The sequence below is a fragment of the Hevea brasiliensis genome, chromosome 6 (assembly GCF_030052815.1).
Source record: "Hevea brasiliensis isolate MT/VB/25A 57/8 chromosome 6, ASM3005281v1, whole genome shotgun sequence".
NCBI lineage: Eukaryota > Viridiplantae > Streptophyta > Magnoliopsida > Malpighiales > Euphorbiaceae > Hevea > Hevea brasiliensis.
Genome location: NC_079498.1, coordinates 100151979 through 100174560, shown reverse-complemented (window position 1 = coordinate 100174560; position 22582 = coordinate 100151979). Strand labels below are relative to the sequence as shown.

Sequence of the window (22582 nt, the reverse complement as noted above, 5' to 3'; positions counted from 1 at the left end):
TTTAATTATTTTTAATACTTTCTAATTAATATATTTAAAAAAGTGATTTTCTCATTGGCAGTTTCAATGACAATGATAAACAAGTCTTAAGTCGAAATCAATTGCCATTTCTAAGTATATATATAAGAGAATAAAATATGAGGAGTGAGCAAAGAATATCATTTTCTTGGATGTGGTCATGTTGGAAGTAACGGTCCTTTCAGGTTTTGGGTATCTTTTAACAAACAAACAATAAGAAAACGATGGAGAAAGAATTTTAGAATAGGCTAATTATATAATTACTGATTTTTAGTGTTTTTTCAGATATTATTTTTTTTAATATTTTTAGAAAATGAGGACTATAAAGGCATTGCTTTAAGTGGATATTTGTCAACAAATTTTATTGACAATGCTACTCCCTATCGTTATACATAAGTGTTGGGACGTGAGTGGTGTGTTGTGTTAATAGGAAAAATTTAATGCAAGTCCATCTGTCATGGAATTGGTCTTTTGGGATCATATATTAACTGTGAAGGGTTTGCATATTGACTTACAAGGGTTAATGAATCTTGATAAAAATTATTATAATTTTTTCATGATTTTATTAAAGGGCGTGACTGTCCCTTTCTTGAATTAGTGTGTGAGTCTTTATCTTTAATATAAAAAAAAAAATACAAGTTTATTATTCTTATTTGCACTGGCGAATAAGTATATTGACCTTTTTTTTTCCACAAAATCTAATAATATTTTAAAATAAATGGCGTTTGCATTCAAAATCATCGCGACTTTGTATTAATTGGTTGAACATTCACATTAAATAATAACCTTAATGAAAAAAGAAAACATTAAAGAATAAATCAGTGAAATCATTTTTAGACTGTAAAGTTTTCATTAAAAAAAACCTCCAAAGGATAAAGCGAATGAAAGAACTACAAAATTCTATAATTGCAGGCGGCCGTGAGCTTAGTTCACGACACTGCATAACCTCCTGATTTCACCTTGAGTTCCTGTAAGAACATCGAGAGAGCCCATGTGCACCATTGCCTTTGCAAACTTGGCAGCCCATGCTCCACCATTCCTCGCATTGTTCACCACCATCCTCTGTGTAGAAGGACTGTTCATCAATGTCTGATCTGAAGTCAATAATCCTCGATTCTTCTTTAACTCCATGTAGTATTTGTTGTCCATGCAATTAGGCGTAGGATCAAGTGCTACTGTTGGACCTCCGCTGGCCCCATTAGCGCTGGGTGGCGGGCACTTTGTCTTCAAGAAAGCTGCATACCTGGGGTCCATGGAGGGATCCTGGCCATGAGTGGCATTGAAAGAGTACAGACGCTCAGAGAATGAAGAGCAATGTGAGACGCCAATGGAATGTGCTCCTGAGAGTGTCACCATCTCATCCGCTGACATTCCCTTACGGGCAAAATTGTCCGCGAGTTGCTGTGCATTGAAGAAGGGAGGAGGGAGTTCTGCGACTTCATCCTCTCTAGACACACGTCCGTCCCTCCGTCCTGCCCGCACGGCGTAGTTTATCCCTCCAAGCTTGCAAGAACTGTCGCGTGCAGCGAAAGCAAGAATGTCTGCACATGACACAGTTTGTGGACATAAGGCTTCAATTGCAGCCTTTGCTTCATCAATGACCTCGAAACCTCGTAAGCTAGGATTGTTAGCAATATGTTCTCTCTCTGATGGGTTCCCTGGTGTGGATTTGAGCAGAACAGAAGCATCACAGCCCTGTAAAACACAGAACCAAATGATCAATATATATGTTGAAGCAACAAAACAAAACCATATACAAGACAATTAAATAAGCAGAAATAGTTGAAGCACACATACCCTGACAAAGCAGTCATGGAAATGCATCCTAATAAGGCCAGCACCTAACCCTGGATTTTGAGACACGGCTTTGTTTACTGCTTTTCTCACAATTGCTTCTGCTGATGGGCAAGAAGATTTGTAGAATCCCACTCTAAGGGAGGCCAATGACAGGGTAGAGCATAGCACAAGGAAAACAATGCAAGAAGGCAATATTGTAAAAGAATTCAACTTATAGCTACAGCCAGAAGTCATTGTATGAATAACTTACGATGAACTTGCTTGACTAAAAGGAGAGTATCGAGAGAATAGACAAGCTAAAGAAGGATATTGAAATTGGAATGTATAGGTAGTGAAGCGAATAGGTGAACTGTGTTGGTATTTATAGGTGAGGAGTTTAGTGAAGAAGGTACGTTATTGAAGCTTTCTTCTTTGAACATTTCTGTACTAGAATAGCTTCCCTGAATGTTCCTTTTCTGCTCACTTGCTCTTTCCACACTTCTGCATGGGATTTTATCTTTTTGGATATTATGATGGATGGGTGGGTGGGTGGGTTAGCTTCCATTTCTTTGACTTTTACGATCAATAGCAGCTTTTAACGATGAGAAAGTGATTGGTATGTCCGATAATTTCTTAAAGAAACTTCAACTCTTTAAACAAAGAAACTTTCAATTCTGTGCTCATTAATTACCATGATCAGGTCGTGATTGGAAAATTACATCTACATCCGGAATCCACAGTTTTTGAATTTTTCACCAGTTTGTAGCGTTGTGATCTTTAAATGTTGATGTATCTGCCTGAACTTACCATCTCGCTGAAATCAAACGAGTACAAAGAAAACCAAAATGAAAAATGAAAAGTTCTTGTCTTTTTGTTTATGTTGGTTGGGGATTAATCCACCTCTGATAGACCACAAATTTTTCTGAAGTCATTTCTCTGAGGACCATAGACTCTCGTATGAGAGCAACGAGCGAAGCTAGTGATAATAGTAATTAGCTAAACAAACAAAAATTGATGATAAGAATGAATGCCTAAGTAGTGCATTGTTATGTGAATTGTCACAGAAAAACAAAATCATTTCTCAATTGCCTTAACAGTTGATTCAGCGTTAATCAGGCGACAAATATACTGTTTGGTTAAACAATCCATTCAATCCATTCAAAATAGAACTTATCATATTAAAAACAACATATAAAGATTATTCCAGCATATATATATATATATATATATATATATATATATATATATATATATATACACACATTTAGGAAATGCTCCAGGAGTCTTCAGGATGATCGTCTATACTTGCAAACCTGCTTGTTTGGTCATCATGGCAGCACCAGCAAAATAATCACATTGACAGCTTCTTTAGCTTTTAAAAAGGAATCATGCTGCGCTCAAGCAGTTTTCCCATGTTCCATATTTTGAGCTGAAGCTTCCTCCACCACTCTGCTGGGCATGCTCGGAAATAACTGCCCGGGCACAAACATCCCATGTCCTTGCAATTTCCCCAAGTGACATGGGTTGTGAAAGGCTACGGAGAGAAATGCTAAACCTTGACTTAGCCTTCGTTGAAAGATCCTTGTATTCCTTACTGTTGAAGTAGAATGTAAGACCCAAGATGATTACCAGCAATTAAAAGAAAAATATTCTAATGCAAGAAGGAATGAGCAGACTGACAAAAATGACAAATATTATAACCGATTTAGTTAATCAGATCCAAGTTTGCTGTTGCACTAAGAGGGGTAAAAATTTAAACTCAAGCATGCTGGCATACTCTTCATAGAGTTAGTGAATCAGAAGTGCTTGAGACTCATTTTAAATTTCACTATTTTACTGTGCCAAAATTGGATTATATTAATTTCTCCTTATCAAATAGCAGAATTCTAACCAGCCAATCAGATAGCATACCCCAAGAAACCCAAACAGCTTAAACTAATCCGTCTATAATGTCTAATTTAATGCCTATCCAAGAGCAGGTAAGAGTCCTCCAATATCTTATCATTACAAGATCCACCTTATGCATACTATATAAAAGTTATAGTCTTTATATGAATTGATGCTCCACTGACCAAAATTTCTGACAATGCCAGTGATGATGAAAATCTGATACCTTGTTCCCTTACCTGATTTCAACTGGTAACTTGTCCAATAGTATTGGGGAGCAATTAGGATAATTTGTAGGCACGAGCAATCTAAGGGGCTGAATTGGTGACTGCACAGTAATAAAGCACAAATAAATACAGAGAAAGGCATGGCCCGTGCAATATATCATGTTATATTAGGTCTGAATGCCCACCATTTGTGCTGAAGTGTACTGTGATTTCAAGTTTGGACTAAGAGCTACAGCACTGAAAGAACACTTAACAATGGTTCCTTCACCCCCTTCTGTAGCAGAAGCTGCAGCAGTTGGATCAACATCTTCCTCACTAATATCAACCACAGTGTCTATAAGTCGTTGATTTATTTCCCGTATCTCTTCCAAAAGAGCATGATTAGCCTGCAAAGCGACCGTGCCATTTATCCATTAAGAAGAAGCCAAAATGAGAGTTCCCAGCATGAGTGAGGTTGAACTAACACACCGTTCAACATTTTTCCACAATGAAAATTACCAGTAGAGTTCCCCCAGTATGAAGATCTCATGGTTTTTGTTTCTTGTAAAAAATTTTCTCAAACACACTATCAAATGACAAAACATCTTGCTCATCCTGACTAAAGTACATGAAAAACTTATAGCAAACACAATGTCTTTCGCCTTTTTCTCTCTTAGAATGCTTAATGATGAAATTGATGAGAAGGATTATTTTGGTTGTTGCCAGGAATGTACAGAAAATTATTCTAACATGTTAAAATTGCACAGGATAACATTACAAATATAATGTATAGAACCCAACCTTTTGTGAATCAACACAATCTCATGGCATGAGACAAGGCATACACCAATAAATTTTTATATGCAACCAAAAAATCCAGATTATTATGGTTCAACCAGAAGGCAAAGGCACCAAAAACAATACCTCAATTTTTGGCCTCTTGACACTTGATGTTGCAGTAGACTCCAAATCAGATGTCTCTGGACCATTCAACTGCTTAAAACTGTCACTTATGCTACTAGCTGATGATCCAATATTCAAGGGCATGGCACTTGTATATCGCCTAATTTTCCTTGTCCCAGTCATTCCATCTTGGATGGTAAGATTTCTTGCCTGAAGCCGACAATTTGTCATTGCTACCAAATCCTCACCCACTGCAGCTCTAGATCCATTACCTGGGGCTGATCCTGCAATTCTGTCAATCATACTGACAACTGAGCCAATGTCAGTGACAGAGGCACTCAGTGCTTTAGGGGACATAGACTTAACCTGGGAATTACATTTATAGCATGAGTATGTCATTCATGATCAATAACAAAATACCAACAGAAATATTCTCAAGATATAGGCTTCCCATAATATATCAACACCGCCCCGAAAAAAAAAAAAAAAAAGAAATCAATCCTCTAGGCACCTTTAAGATTAGGGAAGGTAAAAGTAAATAAATAAATAGACCTAGAAAAGGCAAGACCAACCGCTTTAATCAAGCGCTCAAGAGGTTGCTCTGTGACACTTGACTTGCCAGAAGCAGTAGTTAAAGCATTTCCATGTGCACCATCAGAACCGGTAAACTCTGCAAGCAAAGGTGAGGCCGATATCCCAGGAGTGCCAATTGCAAGGGATGGAGCTGGTGCTTGAGCACCAATTTGTTGCTGTCCAATATTTCCAGCATTTGAAAGTGAGGAAATACCAGATACTGGTTTCTCAAAATCACCTGGCATAGGGGATGGGGCTAAAGGAGTTGAAGGAGATGGTACAACAAAAGGAGAATTAGCAGACTGCAAAGGGGTTCCTGTTTTTGTTAGAGATGACAACAGATTTTGCTGATCAACTTGAGGAGAAGAGTGCTGCGATAACTGAGGGGAAGCAGCCTGAAGCAGCTGAGGTGAAGAAATAGGAAATGAAGATCCTGATTTCATCTGTTGATGGGGATAAGCTGTGCGCTGACCTGCAGAGAGATGTTGCTGAAAGACACCCGGCTTAACACCCATCCCTTGTCTGATCTTAAGCTCATTGACATCATTCATCTGATGTAACTGTGGCATTTGGTGTACCTGCATTTGTGCAGGCAACTGCTGCTTTGCCTGCTGCTGCTGTAGTAACTGCTGCTTCTGCATTAACTGTTGGCGCTGTTGAAATTGTTGTTTCAGCTGCTGAGTCTGCAGCAGTTCTTGTTGTTTCAGATGCTGATGTTGAAGCATATTGGGATTCGACTGAAGGGGAACATTTGGCTGCAACATATTTACCCCACTCTGTGATGAAAAATTGTTAATATTGGCCTGTTGGGTAGTGCTCACAGGAATCTGTTGGAGAGAGCCTACTGCTGCATGCTGCAATGAGCTCATTGCATTTCCTTGGCCTGAATCTAAATTGGAAGCTGGCTGCAGGGAATTCATCATGTTTTGCTGTGATGCAGAACCCGATAAAGAAGACACAGAATTATGCTGCAAACTTGACATATTGTTCTGCTGCATTGTTGGCATAGACCCTTGCAAATTCATTGATTGCATTTGGGGGTTCATTTGATTTTCATGAGACTGCACTTGAGTAACTTGAGATTGTGGTTGCTGGATATGAGGCTGGGGAAGTTGTCCTTGTTGAAGGGGCTTCCTGGGTCTATTGGTGTTTATAAAATTTATAATCTGCTTCTCATAGGAACCCAATTTCTCCTTAAAACCAGGCAAAATATTATTTTTTGAAACCTGTAAGAATGATATTATGCGCTCTAACATGGTCTTAAATATTTTTAGCTTCTCGAGCTGCTCTGACTTGGGTTGTTGTGGAAGAGAATCATGCTGTAAAACAAAGAATAACATACTTGTGAGCTTCAAGAATTGCATTAGAACTTTGCAGCAAATTTTGCATAAATACATTTCTTCAGTTTTCTTGCTTATTTGCAAGGATTTTCTTCTTTATCTTTGCACGTGGCCTTTTTTCGAGAGGTGGGCAAGGGAAATGAAGTGACAAGTGCTGATGATATAAAGATACTCAACATATGGACAAGCAATGCTAGAGTGAACCGTAGATTAGCACAAGCTCAGCATTCTTACAGTAAGTGAACTGAAAAGTAGTAGTTTACAAGTAATGCATAAGCAATAAATTGAGAAAAAAGATGTAGTGAGTTAAATTACCTGCTGTAACTTTGTGGCAATTTTCTGGTACATTTCATTTAGTTCAGGCAAGTACATTTCCTTCATGCCTTTGATCTACAATTTTTAAAATATCATTAGAATACTATAAAACAAAATCTTTATTTCTTCAGGTAACACAGTAAAAAATAAGAGTATAAATAATCAAAGAAAATGTAGAGTGAATGCCAAAAGTTATAGAATGAAAAATAGAAGAGGATATCAATACCAGAGACTTGACAAGGCATATTAGTTTTACATAAAATGAAAAAACATGAAAGTTTATGTAATCTACAATTTATTTGAGAATAGGGCTTATTCCAAACTACTTAATGCCTGGTTTTATTTTTGCTAAGGACAAACAGATGTCACAAATTTTGCAGTGTCCATTGTGACAAGACACCTTTAATCTATTATCCATATAAAACTTGAAGCCTCCATATAAGTTATTATAACATTAAAATTGAGATCAGTTGTGCTTTCCTCTCCTAAGCATCAAAAGAGTTTTTGCCTTGATAAAACATATAGATTCAATAATAAAAGAAAAATAACTAAGAATTCAACAATTCAATTTCATTTGTATGAAAATTTTGAAATTAGAATAACAGATGTGGTCATGATTCAATGGAATACATTCACTTCTACTAATCTTTCACTTTACAATTCATCCGTTTGAATATATAACTAATAACAAATTATGAATTTCATTATCAATTACAACTATAAAGTATTGACTGAACTGAACTACATTAAAAGAATGGAGTAAAATAATGCATGTGCAAAAGGACGCAAAATCAAAATACAAGTTTTAGGGGAGGGGGAATGCAACATAAGATTTTGTTGCTCTAACCAAACTAGTCACAACATGAATAAATGATTGACCTTAAAAGGAGAAGTTTTATTCTCTTACTGCTTATTTCTTGTTGTCACAGTGATTATGATCATTCCTAGCTAACCATAATTATTTCCAAACCAATACTTCCTGTGTACCAAAATCCCAAACAAAACTCCCTTAAATTTGGTCCTATGACAAAGAAACTTCCTCAAACAAACAACAAGTCATTAAAAATACCTTTTGGTAGACTTCCTCTTGCCAATCACCTCCGTTTGCATGTCTGGTTTGTGCCGTCGAATCAACGGATGCTACAATAACAAAACAAATATATACTCATGTAAGTCCAACTGGAACTTGCACAATCTATATAAGCTCCACAAAGAATCTTCATAAAAAAGAATGTACAGTTGCAGGAACAGAGAGATCAATTGAGGTGCATCATGCATTGCAATTGTAACTAAAACAAGTACAACCACCAAAACTGCTGCAAAGTATATGATGAATGAAGAATTGATAGGATAGGAAACTTTATTAATAAATCATTGTCAGTGCACACTCTAACAACTGAAAACATAAATAGTGGTTTAATGATTTCAAAGTAGCAGCAGTGTCAACAACACATAAAGCTAGTAAAAGGGATAAAAATTGCTCAAAACATTCTCATATCTTCCAGAAGTTTATGCTGGGATGTATATGATGAGGAAACATGAAAACACAAAATTGCAAAAACACAGAACATAACGAGCAATTGTGAAGATGTAATTACATAATAACATACTTGATGATGTCTCTGGGAGAGGCCTTTGTGATTGATACAATTGCTTTTGTTGATCAATTAAATTCTGCTGTTGAAGCAAGGAAGCTGGTGCTTGACTTGATGCTTGGAGCCTTGGCTGCAAATCTCGTTGTAAAGGATTAGACTGCTGTTGCAAACCCAGCTGTTGTTGTAACTGTGTTGGCTGTGATTGAATCTGTGACATCAATTGCTGCTGTGGAAGCTGTGATTGTGACTGCTGGCCTTGAGTTGGCAACAAATTAGTTGCAGTTTCCTGCTGCAATGGAACCTTGGGCTGTTGCAGCATGTGTACAGAGTGCTGATTAGTTTGCATGCTTGAGTTGGCAGGCTGGGTTCCAAGCAGCTGCTGCTGTTGCTGATGCTGTAAACCAGAGACATTACTTTGAGAGCCTAATTGCTGTTGATGCATACTCAAGAGGTTATTTTGCTGAGTCATTAATTGCTGCTGCTGCTGCTGCTGCTGCTGCTGCAGATTTTGAATGTTATTCTGCTGGCCGAGCAATCTCTGCTGCTGCATGTCTCCAAGATTGTTTTGCTGTCCAATTAACTGATTTTGCTGCATATTGGTGACATTTGGTTGCTGGCTCACTAATTGTTGCTGCTGCTGCTGGGCAGGCAACAGTTGCTGCTGCATCATTGATGTTTGCTGTTGATGAATGCTAGAAGCCTGTTGCAGCTGTTGCTGCCTGAGGACTGATTGTGGATGTTGTTGAAGCATGGATTGTGTTGATTGTTGAACAGGAGGAGGCTGACCCTGTTGAAGACCAGAAATTACTGATTGCATCATAGATGGCTGCATAACAGATGATGTTTGCATACTTGATTGCTGAGAAGATTGCAACTGAGTTGGCTGTAAAAGGTTTTGCTGCTGCTGCTGTTGCTGTTGTTGGATTTGAGATTGCACAAGTGAATGTGGTAAATTTCCGTTCTGGTACTTCTGCTTCATGAGTTGTAATTGCTGCTGATAAAGATACTGCTGAGGATTTTGGGATTGCTGCTGCTGCTGTTGGGGAACAACCTGTTGCCTTCCTGGCATTTGTCTCTGAGAATTGGCAAAAATATTGGAGGGCACCCCTTGTCCCATTGAATTCCCTGCTGTGCTCTGTGGAACTCCAGAAATATTCTGAATGTTAGGATTCTGACCAACAACACTGGGGATAGAATTCTGTGTTAAACCAGAAACGGGGGGTAGTGCAGATGTTAAACTGGCAGAACTTTGAAACCCAGTAGATGTCATATTATTCTGAATGGTCTGGGATAACAATTGCTGACGCGTTTGAGACTGGTTCGCTTGCATTGGGATAGGAAGTGACTGCCCTTGATTTTGAACTTGGGGCTGCATACTATGAGATGCTGTTCAAGATAAAACCAAAAACCAAGTTAGAGAAATAAACACCAAAAAAACCATGACTTAAAAAAAAAAGGAGGCAGGCAATTGCTGATACACCAGTAGAAGCATTTAGTATTGAAAATTGTCTGACAGAAGCTTTGATACAATGCACAAAAGGGTCATTTCATCACTCAGATATTTTGGAGTATTAGGGGGAAGAGAGGAGAATATTCATATTCAGCTTACATCCTTCAGAATTCAAACTTTTAAAGAACAAAATCTACCAATCCATAGTTAAAAAGCTGAGCTAATATATGGAGCCATTTCCTCAACAGAAAGTGCAAAAATTTGCAAAAAGATGGGGCATCACAAAGAAGCCTAATGCTCAATCAAGATACTACCTCCTGGATCAGAAGGTCTGTTGTTATTGCCAGGTGGGTTGGGAGGCAAAGGATTAGGCACTGGCTTTTGGGACTTGGACTCTAGTGTAAGCATCTTCAAAGATATTTTCCGTAGATAATCCGACTGAAATCATAGATCATTCAAAAGTTAGATCTTACAACAATACACTATACAAATATAGCTTGTGTAATACACTATACAAATATAGCTTGTGTGTGTGTGTGTGTGTGTGTGTGTGTGTGTGTGTGTGTGTGTGTGTGTGTGTGTGTGTGTGTGTGTGTGGAGGGTGGAGCAGATGATGCGAGCCTACATGCTCAATCTTTAGCATATAGTGGCTTTTCACTATTTTCTCTCTCCCACCCAAGTATTTTTTTCTTCTTTCTATAATTAGAAAATACCTCCCATCCTTGTAAATAAAATCTGCATTCCTAAACAATAGAATTACCAAGAGGATGTGAAAAAACCAACTACTGACATACCTGGCTTATGGCAGCAGTGTAAATCTTTTCTTCAAACCGAATAGCAATTATCTTGAGTTCCTCTAATCCCTCTTGTCCAGAAAATGGAACTTGTCTTTTTAATGTCTCCATTCTACACATGCAAAATATCGTATTTGTCAATTACATTACAAGAACAAGGAAATTAACAGAAAGGAAATTGACAGCCAACCACAGAGATGATCTCTTAAGATAGCTTGGCCAACAACAACACAGATAATCAAATGTCTTGATGTGGAAATGTCATAAGTTAGCAAGGTAAGGGGAGGCCTAAGATAACGTGGAGAGAAATAGCATAAAAGGATTTACAAGTCTTGGATACTGATGCAGACCTGGTGTCTAAGAGAGTTGAATGGCGAAAAATATTCCATATAACCGACCCCAACTAGTTTGGAATCAAAGCTTAGTTGTCATTGCTGTTGTTAAAACAAATTCTTCTTTTAAGTTAAAAAAATTGAATTCTTTCAACTATTAGGTTTTTCAAAGATAAGAATTGAACAAAAAAAAAATTGAATTGAATTCTTACAAAAATTTAGTTTCAAACAAGCTATAATTAAAAACAAAGAAATTGCAAGTGAATGAGAGATAAGTTGGCTCGATCTCATTGTATATACAAACAATTGAACGATTTCTAATTTTTTCCATTTTAGGTTTATTTGAAATACAAAGTAGTAATTTTGCCACTGATTCATACAAAAGTACAAATTCTCAAATACAAAAATGTCAAATGTTAGTTGAGCCACACATTAAAAAAGAAAGAAAACTAACATTTTGTTGACAATTCTATGTCGTGAATCAGGCTGTAATTGAGCTCTCCAATCACCGGTGTCAATTGCAGGTTCTCCACCTTGGGCATTAGGTCTCCAGTTAGTGTTCTCCATCAGATTCCAACCAAGAAAAATAAACCGCTGCTAACACTGAAAAAAAAATCAACTATTAAAATAAACCCAAGAGAAGTGAAGAAATGCAGAAATTAAGCCTTCAAACCGCACCAACATGATAAAGAAATACAATTTTCTTAATATCCCTTATAAAATATCGATTCTACAGCACAAAACACGCAACAAACGAATAAAAATGACAAAATTTAAATTATTGTTACTTAACAATTAAATTCATAAAGATCAACATTACCTTTAGAATTTAGACTGTAAACTAAATCAAAAACCAATAAGAGGTTACAAATTAAAGGGAAAAAAATTCGGCATTACAAAACCCATCACTAAAGGCAATCATTTTTCGTGTTTCAATTTCAGGATAGAGAATAGTATATCAGAATTGACCGATTATCGGATTCTTCATTACAAAGATTGACCACAAAGGCATCAAGATTTTAGAGAGAATCCGTTACTTAGAGAAGCGGAAATCAAAATTTTCATCAAAACTAGCTTAGTTTCATGATCCCTCAACAAAATTATTATTTTTCAAAAAAAAAAACAAAAAACACTTGTTGATCAGAAGAAGAAAACAATAACATATGCATGCAGTTCCTTTTAAATTTTTTTAAATGAAGAAACGGAGGAAGCACCTTGAGATTGGAACCCTTTTCTCGCTGATTTGCTTGCTGTTTCTTTCGTTCGTTATCAGGCGGACTTGAAAATATGCAGCAGAAGAGAACTGCAGAAGAGAGGAGAGAGATAGCAAACGAGCGAGAGAGAGAGAAAAAGACACAGATTGGAATTCAAAGAAACGTTTTAGTTTTTAACTCTTCCAAATTGTAAATATATAATCTCACTTCTTTTCTAAATTACAATAAAGTACCTAAAATTTAAAAAAATTCATAAATTAATTATTAACACAAATTTAATATTTGCTCCTTAAAATTTATTTTTTAATAATTTAATTTTACATTTTACTTTTACAAACAAATTAATCTTTAAAATTCAGTATTATAAGAGTCAATTTGTTAATATATGTTAAATATAAATTACAAATTAAATTATTAATGAAAACAAAATTTAAACATTAAATGGTTATAAATTTCCATTAAGGATTAGTTTGTATTTCTATTAAAATTTAAGGACTTTATTGTAATTTATTTTTTTAATTATAGAAATTAGAATAATATTTGCATATCTAAGTGACTGAATACCACCATTACCCTTGTTCTTTTATTTTTAAATAATTTTTTTAGGGTGGTTATTTGAAAATATAGATATCTAATAAAAACATTAGAAAAATGGTTTATTGTTGAATTAATAGCTTTGGTTGTGATTATTTATAGATGAATTAATTGCATTAATACTAATTAGGTATCTTGTAATTTTTTTTAAAAGCATGATTGATTTGTAATAAAATAGATTAAAGGCCAATTTAAGATTCCTATTTAATTTGGAAGCTCAATTAAATATAAAAATAATTTATATAGTCAATTATTATTATTATTATTATTAAATTTAGCTAATTAAATCAATTTGACAAATTCAAATAATACAATACAAGCTTTGGTGTTTAAATTTGATAGTTTATAATTTATTCTTTCAAATTTTATTAAAGTTTATATTTGATTATTCTCCCTATATCTCTTAAATCATTTTCCCTTACTTCATCTATTTATCTTTATATTTTTCTTCCAACAAATCATAAAATTAATAAAAAATAAAATTTTAATTGACAAATAAAATAAAAAATACTACCATTTCAACTTCTATTATTTCAATCTCAGCCTAAAATTTAAAATTGAAATCAATAAATTCAATAAATATTTTAATTCCAGTATTAAAAAATAAAAAATATAAACATGTATTAATTTTATAAAATATTAAGGGCTCAAATATAATTTATCATTGGTTCAACTGTTAGAAAGTATTTATCTTAATTTTAGTTTTGACTGGCTTATAAATTTTAAAAATAAATTTATTTATTTATCTATAATAATTTTTGAATTTATATTAAAAAAAATAAGTTAAAATTAATTTTTTTATTTTGACACTTATAAGTTAGTTTGATAGAATATTTTACCATATTCTACTCATTCAATTTTTTTAAATTTTATTATAGATCTTATTTAATATCATTTTTAATCATTTTAATAATAAAATGAGTTTATAAATATTTTTTATTAAATACATTAATTATTTATCATTTATTTATAAATAATTTAACCAATCATATAACTATTTAAAATTTTAAATATTTATAAATTTAAATTAACTTATAAGCATTGTCTCTAGATTAAGAAACTCCATTAAAGAGCATAGAATGTATATAAAGATTAACTTAAAAGTATTTGTAATAAAAATTTACCATTTAAGGCTAGCAGCCCCTACACACTCCTTTATTGTGTGAGTTCCTTGCCTTTCATTTTCATGTCAAATTAAAATATTTTATATTTAGAGTATTATTGAGTAAAAAAATATATTTTATGTTTAGTTATTTTTTTTGGTTTATAGAAAATATTGTTTATATTTTCTAAGCATTTTGGACACTTATAAAATAGATTAATGAAAAAATATATATTTGATCAAAGGAAAATTAAGCTATTTTTAAGAAAAAATAATTTTTTATTTTTAAATATGAATTTTGACAGTTTTAATAATATGTAAAAATAATTATACATGCATAATATAAATACATAATATTAATTTAATATTATAATTAAATAATAAAAAATATTTTTATATTTAAAAAATAATTTTTTATGATAATATTTTTTAAAAAATAATTTTTATTAAAACCGATTTTCATAGAGCCTAAATTTTAAGGTCAAATTAAACTTTTATCTGTAATAAAATTTATAGCTTTTGTCTTATGTATATCAATTCAAAGTTTCAAACAATAATTGAGTATTTGTTATTTTGGCTTCTTATCAAATGATTGGGTTGTGTATAAAGATTAATAAATTATGTTATATTGAATAATAAACCATGAATTTAATTATGTAATTTAATTTTTTTTAAGTCTTTTCAATGATTGGATTATTTTGGTACAGTAGAAACTTACATTTTTTGGCAAAAAGTCTAAATTTATCTAATAATTAAATTATCATCAACCTTTCTTTAAAGTTAATTATTGCACTTGCAGCAGACAGAGAGTCACCTTGCAAATCGGCTACATTATTAGCAACCTGCAGTCAATTAGCAGTTGAAACACACGTGAAAATTTGATTTTGTTTTTGTCCTTGCACAAAAACATCGACAATGATGTTCGTGCATCAACTTCTAGTTCTACATCATGATGGCTCAAATTGGCAGCAAGTCCTGAACCATAATACTCGGATAATTTCTGCTGCAAGATATGCTGCCCATACAGCTACTCTCATGAAACCAATCCACCCATCCACCATTGAAGTTGAAAAGCACAAAAAGTGAGGACTGCAATGGAATGGATTTAATGTAAAATGCAATGCTCTTTAATGAACTTACCTCCTGAACCAGGGATTAATTGGGCACACTATTTTTTTGGCTTGATCTCCATTGTAAGCATCTTAAAACTTATTTTCCGCTCATAACCAGACTGAAATTGAAACAATGAGAAAAAAAAAGTAATTATATTTCACGATGAGTTGGTGCAAACACACACAGACATGGATACGGGGGTGGGAGGGAAAAAAGCCAGCATAATTTTTAATATTAGCATCTTTTCAGTGAAAAGAGGCTAAGCATCCATGCATTCCAGCTAGAATCTTTCCTGGTGAAGCCAAGCAATTCATTTTTTTTTTTTTTTTACACTTTCCACATTTGATCATAACTTTTGAATAGTAAGTAAGATCAATAACCCAATGATTCACATATACACATGCACGCATGTATGCATGAGAATGCACGTGCACACGGCTATGTCTGTTTGGTGTGTGCATGTGCAGATTGTATAGATCATCAAAATCATTGAACTGAAGCACTGAGGAAATACCTTGATTATAGCATGCACATAAATCTTTTCCTCAAACCTTTCAGCAATTTTCTTCAGTTCTAGCAGTCCCTCTTCACCAGAAAATAAAACATGCCTCTTTAGTGTCTCTATTCTTTTACACATCAGAATAATAGTTATTGATCAGCCACGGAGATTGAAGTATTAGGACAATAAAATTTCCAATTGGTAAATCACACTGATAGAGTCAGAATCAAGCCATCAAAATCACTAAATACATTCATACTTGAATATTAATTACCTTTGCCCTCTCTTTTGGTGGTAGGGGATTAAGAAACTCAAGCTTCTGTTAGTTTGAAAAAATCGACAGTTTAGTTTCACTTTGATGAAGATAGTGTCACATGAGGGTTTTTTTTTTTTTTTCCCTTCTCTTTTTCCTCATTTCAAGAGAGTGGTTAGGTATGAAAATTGACAGTTGAACCAAGGTTCAATTTGATGTAGTTTTTCAAGGGAGGTTTTTTGTATTATTTCATAAGAGTGGTATATAATAAAATCTAAAAACTTGATCTTCAAACGCCAAGATGGGATTTCATAACCATGATGGGTAATGTTTCTCAAGAACATGGAAGGATTCCAAATTTGCAATTCCAGTAGCAACATACTAACATAAAGTTCAATATTTTGAAAACACAAGTAGGAACTTCATTACAAGCACTTTTAGTTTGAAAGAGCATTTAGCTTTGTTGCAACACCACAACCTAATTTTTCCCTTTTACTTTATTTAAAATTTTTTCAGTTTGGTAGAGAAAGTAAATTATTAACACATCAAAATTGAATCTCCTAAATGCAATCAGCAGAACCATATACCCCACAATACAGAAGAACACTTACATCTTGTTGATAATTCCTTCACGCGAATCAGGCCGCCAGTGAACTCTCCAATCATTGGGATCCATCCGATTCTACACTTCACACAAAAAATTAGAAAATAAATTAATAACACAAACAAAAGCAAGTTCTTTACTTCAACTCACAAGCTAAAAAACTTTTCCAGAAGTGACAATGCAAATATCAAAACCAATCCTTCAAATTTGGAATAACCCATAAAATGACAAAGTTACCCTTCATCATTTCAAGAGCACAAGAAGTGGAGACAGCAACAGAATGGGTTGAAATGTAAAAATACCATCTTTCATGTTATTACCTGCTGAACCTGGAGTTCATTGCTACAGACACTAGAGTTGGATTGCACTGGATTGGCCACATTATCCTGAGCACGGAAACGGAAACATGGACATAGGGAAAGGTGGAAACGGACACGGAGAAACGGCATTTTCAAAAATATAGAAACGTGGGGAAATGAGTAAATATAAAAAAAAAATATAGGGATATATCAGTAAATTCAACCATATCAAAAAGAAAAACAAAATCTATTAAAATGGGTCTGATGGGTTTCATTTTTTTGTCTTAGTTATATGAAAATTAAGTGTTTCAGCGACACTTGCATAAAGAATCAAAGAAAATATAAAGACAGCTAAAAGGTATAGATTAAAACAGTAGAAGAGGATATCAATACCAGACACTTGACAAGGCATATTTGTTTACATAAAATGGAAAAAAAAAATTGAAAATTGAGCTTATTTGATTAATGCCTGGTTTTATATTTGCTAAGGACAAACAGATGTCAAAAATTTTGGAGTGCCAATTGTGATAAACACCTTTAATCTATTATCCATATAAATCTTGAATTTTCTGTATAAGTTATCATAACATTAAAATTGAGATCATTTGTATTCTTTTCTCTCCTAAGCATCAAAAGAGTTTTTGCCTTGATCAAATATACAGATACTCAACTCAACTCAACTCAACTCAACTAAGCCTTTATCCCAAAAATTTGGGGTCGACTATATGGATTCGCTTTCTCCATTCTGAACGATTTTGGGTTAAATCCTAAAAAATGTGTAATGCTTCTAGATCATGTTGTACCACTCTCCTCCAAGTCAATTTAGATCTACACCTTTTTTTCTTTCTATCCTCTAACTTAATGTGCTCTACTTGTCTAACTGGAGCCTCCGTATGTCTACGCTTCACATGACCAAACCACCTCAATCTCCCTTCTCTCAACTTATCTTCAATTGGCACCACTCCTACCTTTTCTCTAATACTCTAATTACGGACTTTATCTAGTCTAGTATGGCCACTCATCCACCTTAACATTCTCATCTCTGCAACTCTTAACTTAGATGCATACGACTCTTTCAGTGCCCAACACTCACTACCATATAACATAGCCGGTCGTATGGCTGTACGGTAAAATTTTCCTTTCAATTTATTGGGAATCTTACTATCACATAAAACTCCCGTGGCACGTCTCCACTTAAACCATCCGGCTTTAATCCTATGACTAACATCCTCCTCACATCCCCCATCTACTTGAAGGACTGAGCCTAGATATTTAAAGTGATTACTTTGGGCGATCACCCATTCAAACTAACTCCTTCCCTATCACCTGGCCTTCACCGAACTTGCAATGCATGTATTCTGTCTTCGTTCTACTTAACTTAAAACCCTTTAACTCTAGAGTACTTCTCCAAAGTTCTAGCTTTCTATTGACTCCTTCTCGTGTCTCATCTATCAGAACAATATCATCCGCAAACATCATGCACCAAGGAATACTCTCTTGTATATGTTTCGTCAGTTCATCTAAAACTAATGTAAAAAGGTAAGGGCTTATGGCTGATCCTTGGTGTAATCCAATTGAGATCGGAAAATCTCTTGCATCCCCTCCCATTGTGCGCACAATAATAGTTGCTCCTTTATACATATCTTTCAATACTTGTATGTACCTAATAAATACCCTCTTTTGTTCTAACACATTCCATAAGACCTCTCTTAGAACACTATCATAAGCCTTCTCCAAATCAATAAAAACTATATGTAGATCTTTCTTCACATCTCTATATTTCTCCATCAAGCTTCTAATGAGAAAGATCGCTTCCATAGTTGAACGACCGGGCATGAAACCAAATTGATTGAGAGAGATAGAAGTATCATGACGTAGTCGATGCTCCACAACTCTCTCCCACAACTTCATAGTATGGCTCATGAGTTTATTTCCCCTATAGTTTGAGCAACTCTGTATGTCTCCCTTATTTTTAAAAATAGGTACTAAAATACTCTTCCTCCATTCATCAGACATTTTCTTTGAGTTTAGAATCTTATTAAATAATTTAGTTAACCATGCCACTCCCATATCTCCCAAATACTTCCACACTTCAATTGATATTTTATCGAGTCCACAGGCTTTACCCACTTTCATTCTCTTAAGTGCTTCCTTTACTTCTAAAGATCTAATCCTTCTAGTATAATTCACATTCTTTTCTATTGTTTTATAATCTATATTCACGCTATTACCATTTTGACTATTATTAAAGATATCATTAAAATAATTTCTCCATCTTTCTTTAATGTCCTCATCTTTCACCAACACTTTTCCTTCTTTATCCTTAATGCACCTAACTTAATTGAGATCTTGACATTTCCTTTCTCTCCTCCTTGCTAATCTATAAATATCTTTCTCCCCTTCTTTAGTTCCAAGTTTCTCATATAACTTTTCAAAGGCCTGTGTTCATGATTCAATGGAACACATTCACTTTTTCTTCTACTAATCTTTCATCTTTAGAATTCATCTGTTTGAGAATATAACTAATAACAAATTATGAATTTCATTATAAATCACAACTATAAAGTATTGACTGAACTGAGCTACAGTAAAAACATGGAATAAAATAATGCATGTGCAAAAGGATTCAAATATAAAATAAAAGTTTTAGGGGAAAAAGCAACATAAGATTTTGTTGCTCTAACCAAACTAGTAGCAAATGAATAAATGAATGACCTTAAAAGGTGAAGTTTTATACACCGGTAGTCTGTTATTGCTTATTTCTTGCTGTCACAATGATTATGATCATTACCAGCTAATCACAACGATTTCCAAACCAATACTTACAGACCTCCCTTAAATTTGGTCCTATGACGATTTGACAAAGAAACTTCCTTGAACACACTAAGTCATTAAAAACACCTTTTGGTAAACTTCCTCTTGCCAATCACCTCTGTTTGCATGTATGGTTTGTGCTGTCAAATGAAGAGATGCTGCAAAAATAAAACAAATACATACACATGTATGTCTAACTAAAACTTGCACATTCTATATAAGCTCCACAAAAAAATCTTCATCAAAGGAAAGTACAGTTGCAGGAACAGAGAGATCAATTGAGATGCATCATGCAATGCAAGTGAAATTAAAACATGTGCAACCACCAAAACTGCTACAAAGTATATGATGAAGCATTGATGGGTTAGGAAACTTTATCCATAAATCAATTTCAGCACACACTTTAACAACTGAAAAGATTAATAGTGGTTATAATGATTTCAATAAGTAACAGCAATGTCACCAGCACATAAAGCTATGTCAAATGGATAAAAATTGCTCAAACCATTCTCATATCTTCCAGATGTTTATGTTGGGATGTGTACGATAAATAAATATGAAAGCACAAAATTGCAAAAACAGGGTTAAAACATGACTAGGAACTGTGAAGAAATAATTAAATACTTGATGATGTCTCTGGGAGAGGCCTTTGTGATTGATACAATTGCTTTTGTTGATCAATTACAATCTGCTGTTGAAGCAAGGAAGCTGGTGCTTGACTTGATGCTTGGAGCCTTGGCAGCAGATCTTGTTGCAATGGATTAGACTGCTCTTGCAAATCCAGCTGTTGTTGAAATTGTGTCGGCAGTGATTGAATCTGTGACATCAATTGCTGCTGTGGAAGCTGTGATTGTGACTGCTGGCCTTGAGTTGGCAACAAATTAGTTGCAGTTTCCTGCAGCCATGGAACCTTGGGCTGTTGCAGCATGTGTACAGAGTGCTGATTAGTTTGCAACTTTGCATGCTTGAGTTGTCAGGCTGGGTTCCAAGCAAATGCTGCTGTTGCTGATGCTGAGAGCCTAATTGCTGTTGATGCATAATCAAGAGGTTATGCTGCTGAGCCATTAACTGTTGCTGCTGCTGCAGATTTTGATCGTTATTGTGTTGCCCCAGCAATCTTTGCTGCTGCTGCTGCTGCTGCTGCTACTGCATGTCTCCAAAATTGTATTGTTGCCCAATTAACTGATTTTGCTGCATACTGGTGACATTTGAAAGAGAGTTTAGCTCATTATAATCACTCTCTTCAAAACAATGGGAACAATATACAAAATTAAATTCTTCAGTTTAATGTGGGTTAAGATGCTAAAATTTTTGGGATAAGAGTGTCCTTTTTGATCTGCAAACTTTCTGAAATAATATTTAAATTTTCAGAGAGAGAGAGAGAAATAAAGCATGTATATAAATTCAGTACATATACATATATACCCCTAGCTGGCTTATCAATGCTCACAGTTTTTTCATTAACTGCCATGGATGGGCAGCTCAGCCTTTACTTCAATTGCTCTACATTATCATCACATCACAATCACTAAGGGACATCAAACTTGAATCTCCTAAATGCAAATTTAAGGATGGCAATGGGTAAGGTACCCACGAATTTTAAAGTACCTGAATCCACTAGATAAACAGATCAGATACCAGAACCCAAACCCTAAACTTTGGAGAAATTTAAATAGTTCTGCAAATGAAAAATTTTAAGAAACAATTAAACATATCAAACTAAATGGTCACCAAAGTTTATATAATTCAAACAAACAAAATACATAAAAAATAATAAAAAAAAATTTAATCATAATACATAAATTGTATCAAACATGCCAAATAACAACACATTTAATCACAAATTATAAAAACAACAAGAAGTTCATAAATAAAAGACTAATCTTCTAAAAGAATTCATAGAAACATAATCTTGAAACTCCAAAATCCCAAGGCAAGATGAATATTCCTTGTATACCTTTAAAACTAAATTTGAAAAAAAAAGAATTAGAATATTGCACTTGAAGAAGGCAGAAACATATCCAGCATAAGCCAACAGCATGTCAACATCTATTAAAATTTAATGAATTGTGATCACCCTATCAAGCAACATTTTATTTAATAAAATTTAATAATAATAAATTTAATAAATGGCCATAAATGCGGTTCTAACCTGTAAAGTATAAGAAGTTCAAGGAGAGTTTTAGAATCTGTGCAGCGGTACACCAAGAAAGACGATAATCTACCTCAATAGTCGTTTTACACACTAATCTAAATATACCCTTTAATAAATTATATCATTCGGAAACAAAATAATAAATCTGTGCAACGAAATTTAATTATACCCATTTTAACAGTAAGCCAAACATCTGTGAAACGAAAAATAACCAAAACATCTGTGACAGAACATGGGAAAACAATAACCCAAACATGGAAACAAAATAACATCTGTGCAGGAAAAATAACAATAACATGAAATCCAAACACCTATGTAGTGAAATCCAAACGTCCATGAACTAAAAATTGAAAACACACTCACTGTGCGGGAAGGACGAGTAGGCAGCTAGAGATCCACTCACTGCAGCGGGACGCACGAGCAGGCGATCCCCAATCAGAATCCGTCCTATCTTGCGGCAAGATGGACGGTAATGAGAAAGAGAGAATTAAAGAAAGACAACAATTGTCTTATATAAAATTCATGATTTTTATTGCTTTATTTAGTAAAATTATTTTTTAATAAATTATATTTCAATATGTATTATGATATTTTTCTTTATATTTTTCATAAATTTATAATAATAATAATAATAATAATAATATTTTCAAAATAATAATAATAATAATAATAATAATAATTAATATATAACAAAAACATTTATGTAAGTTTTAAATTTTTTTTATGTAAGTTTACTTTTAAAAAAT

General features: G+C 34.0%; 3 protein-coding genes across 9 annotated transcripts; all 3 read right to left on the bottom strand.

Annotated features, from left to right (window-relative positions):
* Positions 1 to 917: 917 nt before the first annotated feature.
* LOC131180860 (peroxidase 5-like) lies at positions 918 to 2052 on the bottom strand. The gene is made up of 2 exons (XM_058148785.1): positions 1816 to 2052; positions 918 to 1713 (listed from the first exon to the last, which is right to left on the bottom strand). Exons 1-2 carry the CDS (start codon positions 2047 to 2049, stop codon positions 943 to 945), a joined length of 1005 nt encoding a protein of 334 aa, XP_058004768.1. The 5' UTR covers positions 2050 to 2052; the 3' UTR covers positions 918 to 942.
* A 797-nt stretch (positions 2053 to 2849) lies between these two features.
* Positions 2850 to 12565, bottom strand: LOC110651123 (mediator of RNA polymerase II transcription subunit 15a). Its single transcript, XM_058148784.1, has 12 exons — positions 12404 to 12565; positions 11644 to 11792; positions 10858 to 10969; positions 10378 to 10501; positions 8629 to 9999; positions 8088 to 8158; positions 7019 to 7093; positions 5363 to 6682; positions 4812 to 5156; positions 4094 to 4294; positions 3921 to 4009; positions 2850 to 3388 (listed from the first exon to the last, which is right to left on the bottom strand). Exons 2-12 carry the CDS (start codon positions 11754 to 11756, stop codon positions 3181 to 3183), a joined length of 4029 nt encoding a protein of 1342 aa, XP_058004767.1. The 5' UTR covers positions 11757 to 11792; positions 12404 to 12565; the 3' UTR covers positions 2850 to 3180.
* A 2317-nt stretch (positions 12566 to 14882) lies between these two features.
* Positions 14883 to 22354, bottom strand: LOC110651125 (mediator of RNA polymerase II transcription subunit 15a). 7 transcript variants are annotated; one of them, XM_058148780.1, is made up of 9 exons: positions 22200 to 22341; positions 21290 to 21359; positions 21132 to 21184; positions 20306 to 20879; positions 19769 to 19839; positions 16889 to 16954; positions 16576 to 16646; positions 15727 to 15838; positions 14948 to 15330 (listed from the first exon to the last, which is right to left on the bottom strand). In XM_058148780.1, the coding sequence occupies exons 4-9, from the start codon at positions 20607 to 20609 to the stop codon at positions 15268 to 15270; spliced, it is 687 nt and encodes a 228-aa protein (XP_058004763.1). In that variant the 5' UTR covers positions 20610 to 20879; positions 21132 to 21184; positions 21290 to 21359; positions 22200 to 22341; the 3' UTR covers positions 14948 to 15267. The 7 variants fall into 7 exon arrangements, with proteins under 7 accessions (XP_058004759.1, XP_058004760.1, XP_058004763.1 ...); XM_058148776.1 differs by lacking the exons at positions 21132 to 21184; positions 21290 to 21359 and adding an exon at positions 14883 to 14941 and having other exon boundaries at positions 15240 to 15330; positions 22200 to 22354; XM_058148778.1 differs by lacking the exons at positions 21132 to 21184; positions 21290 to 21359 and having other exon boundaries at positions 14948 to 15126; positions 15240 to 15330; positions 22200 to 22354.
* Positions 22355 to 22582: the final 228 nt, after the last annotated feature.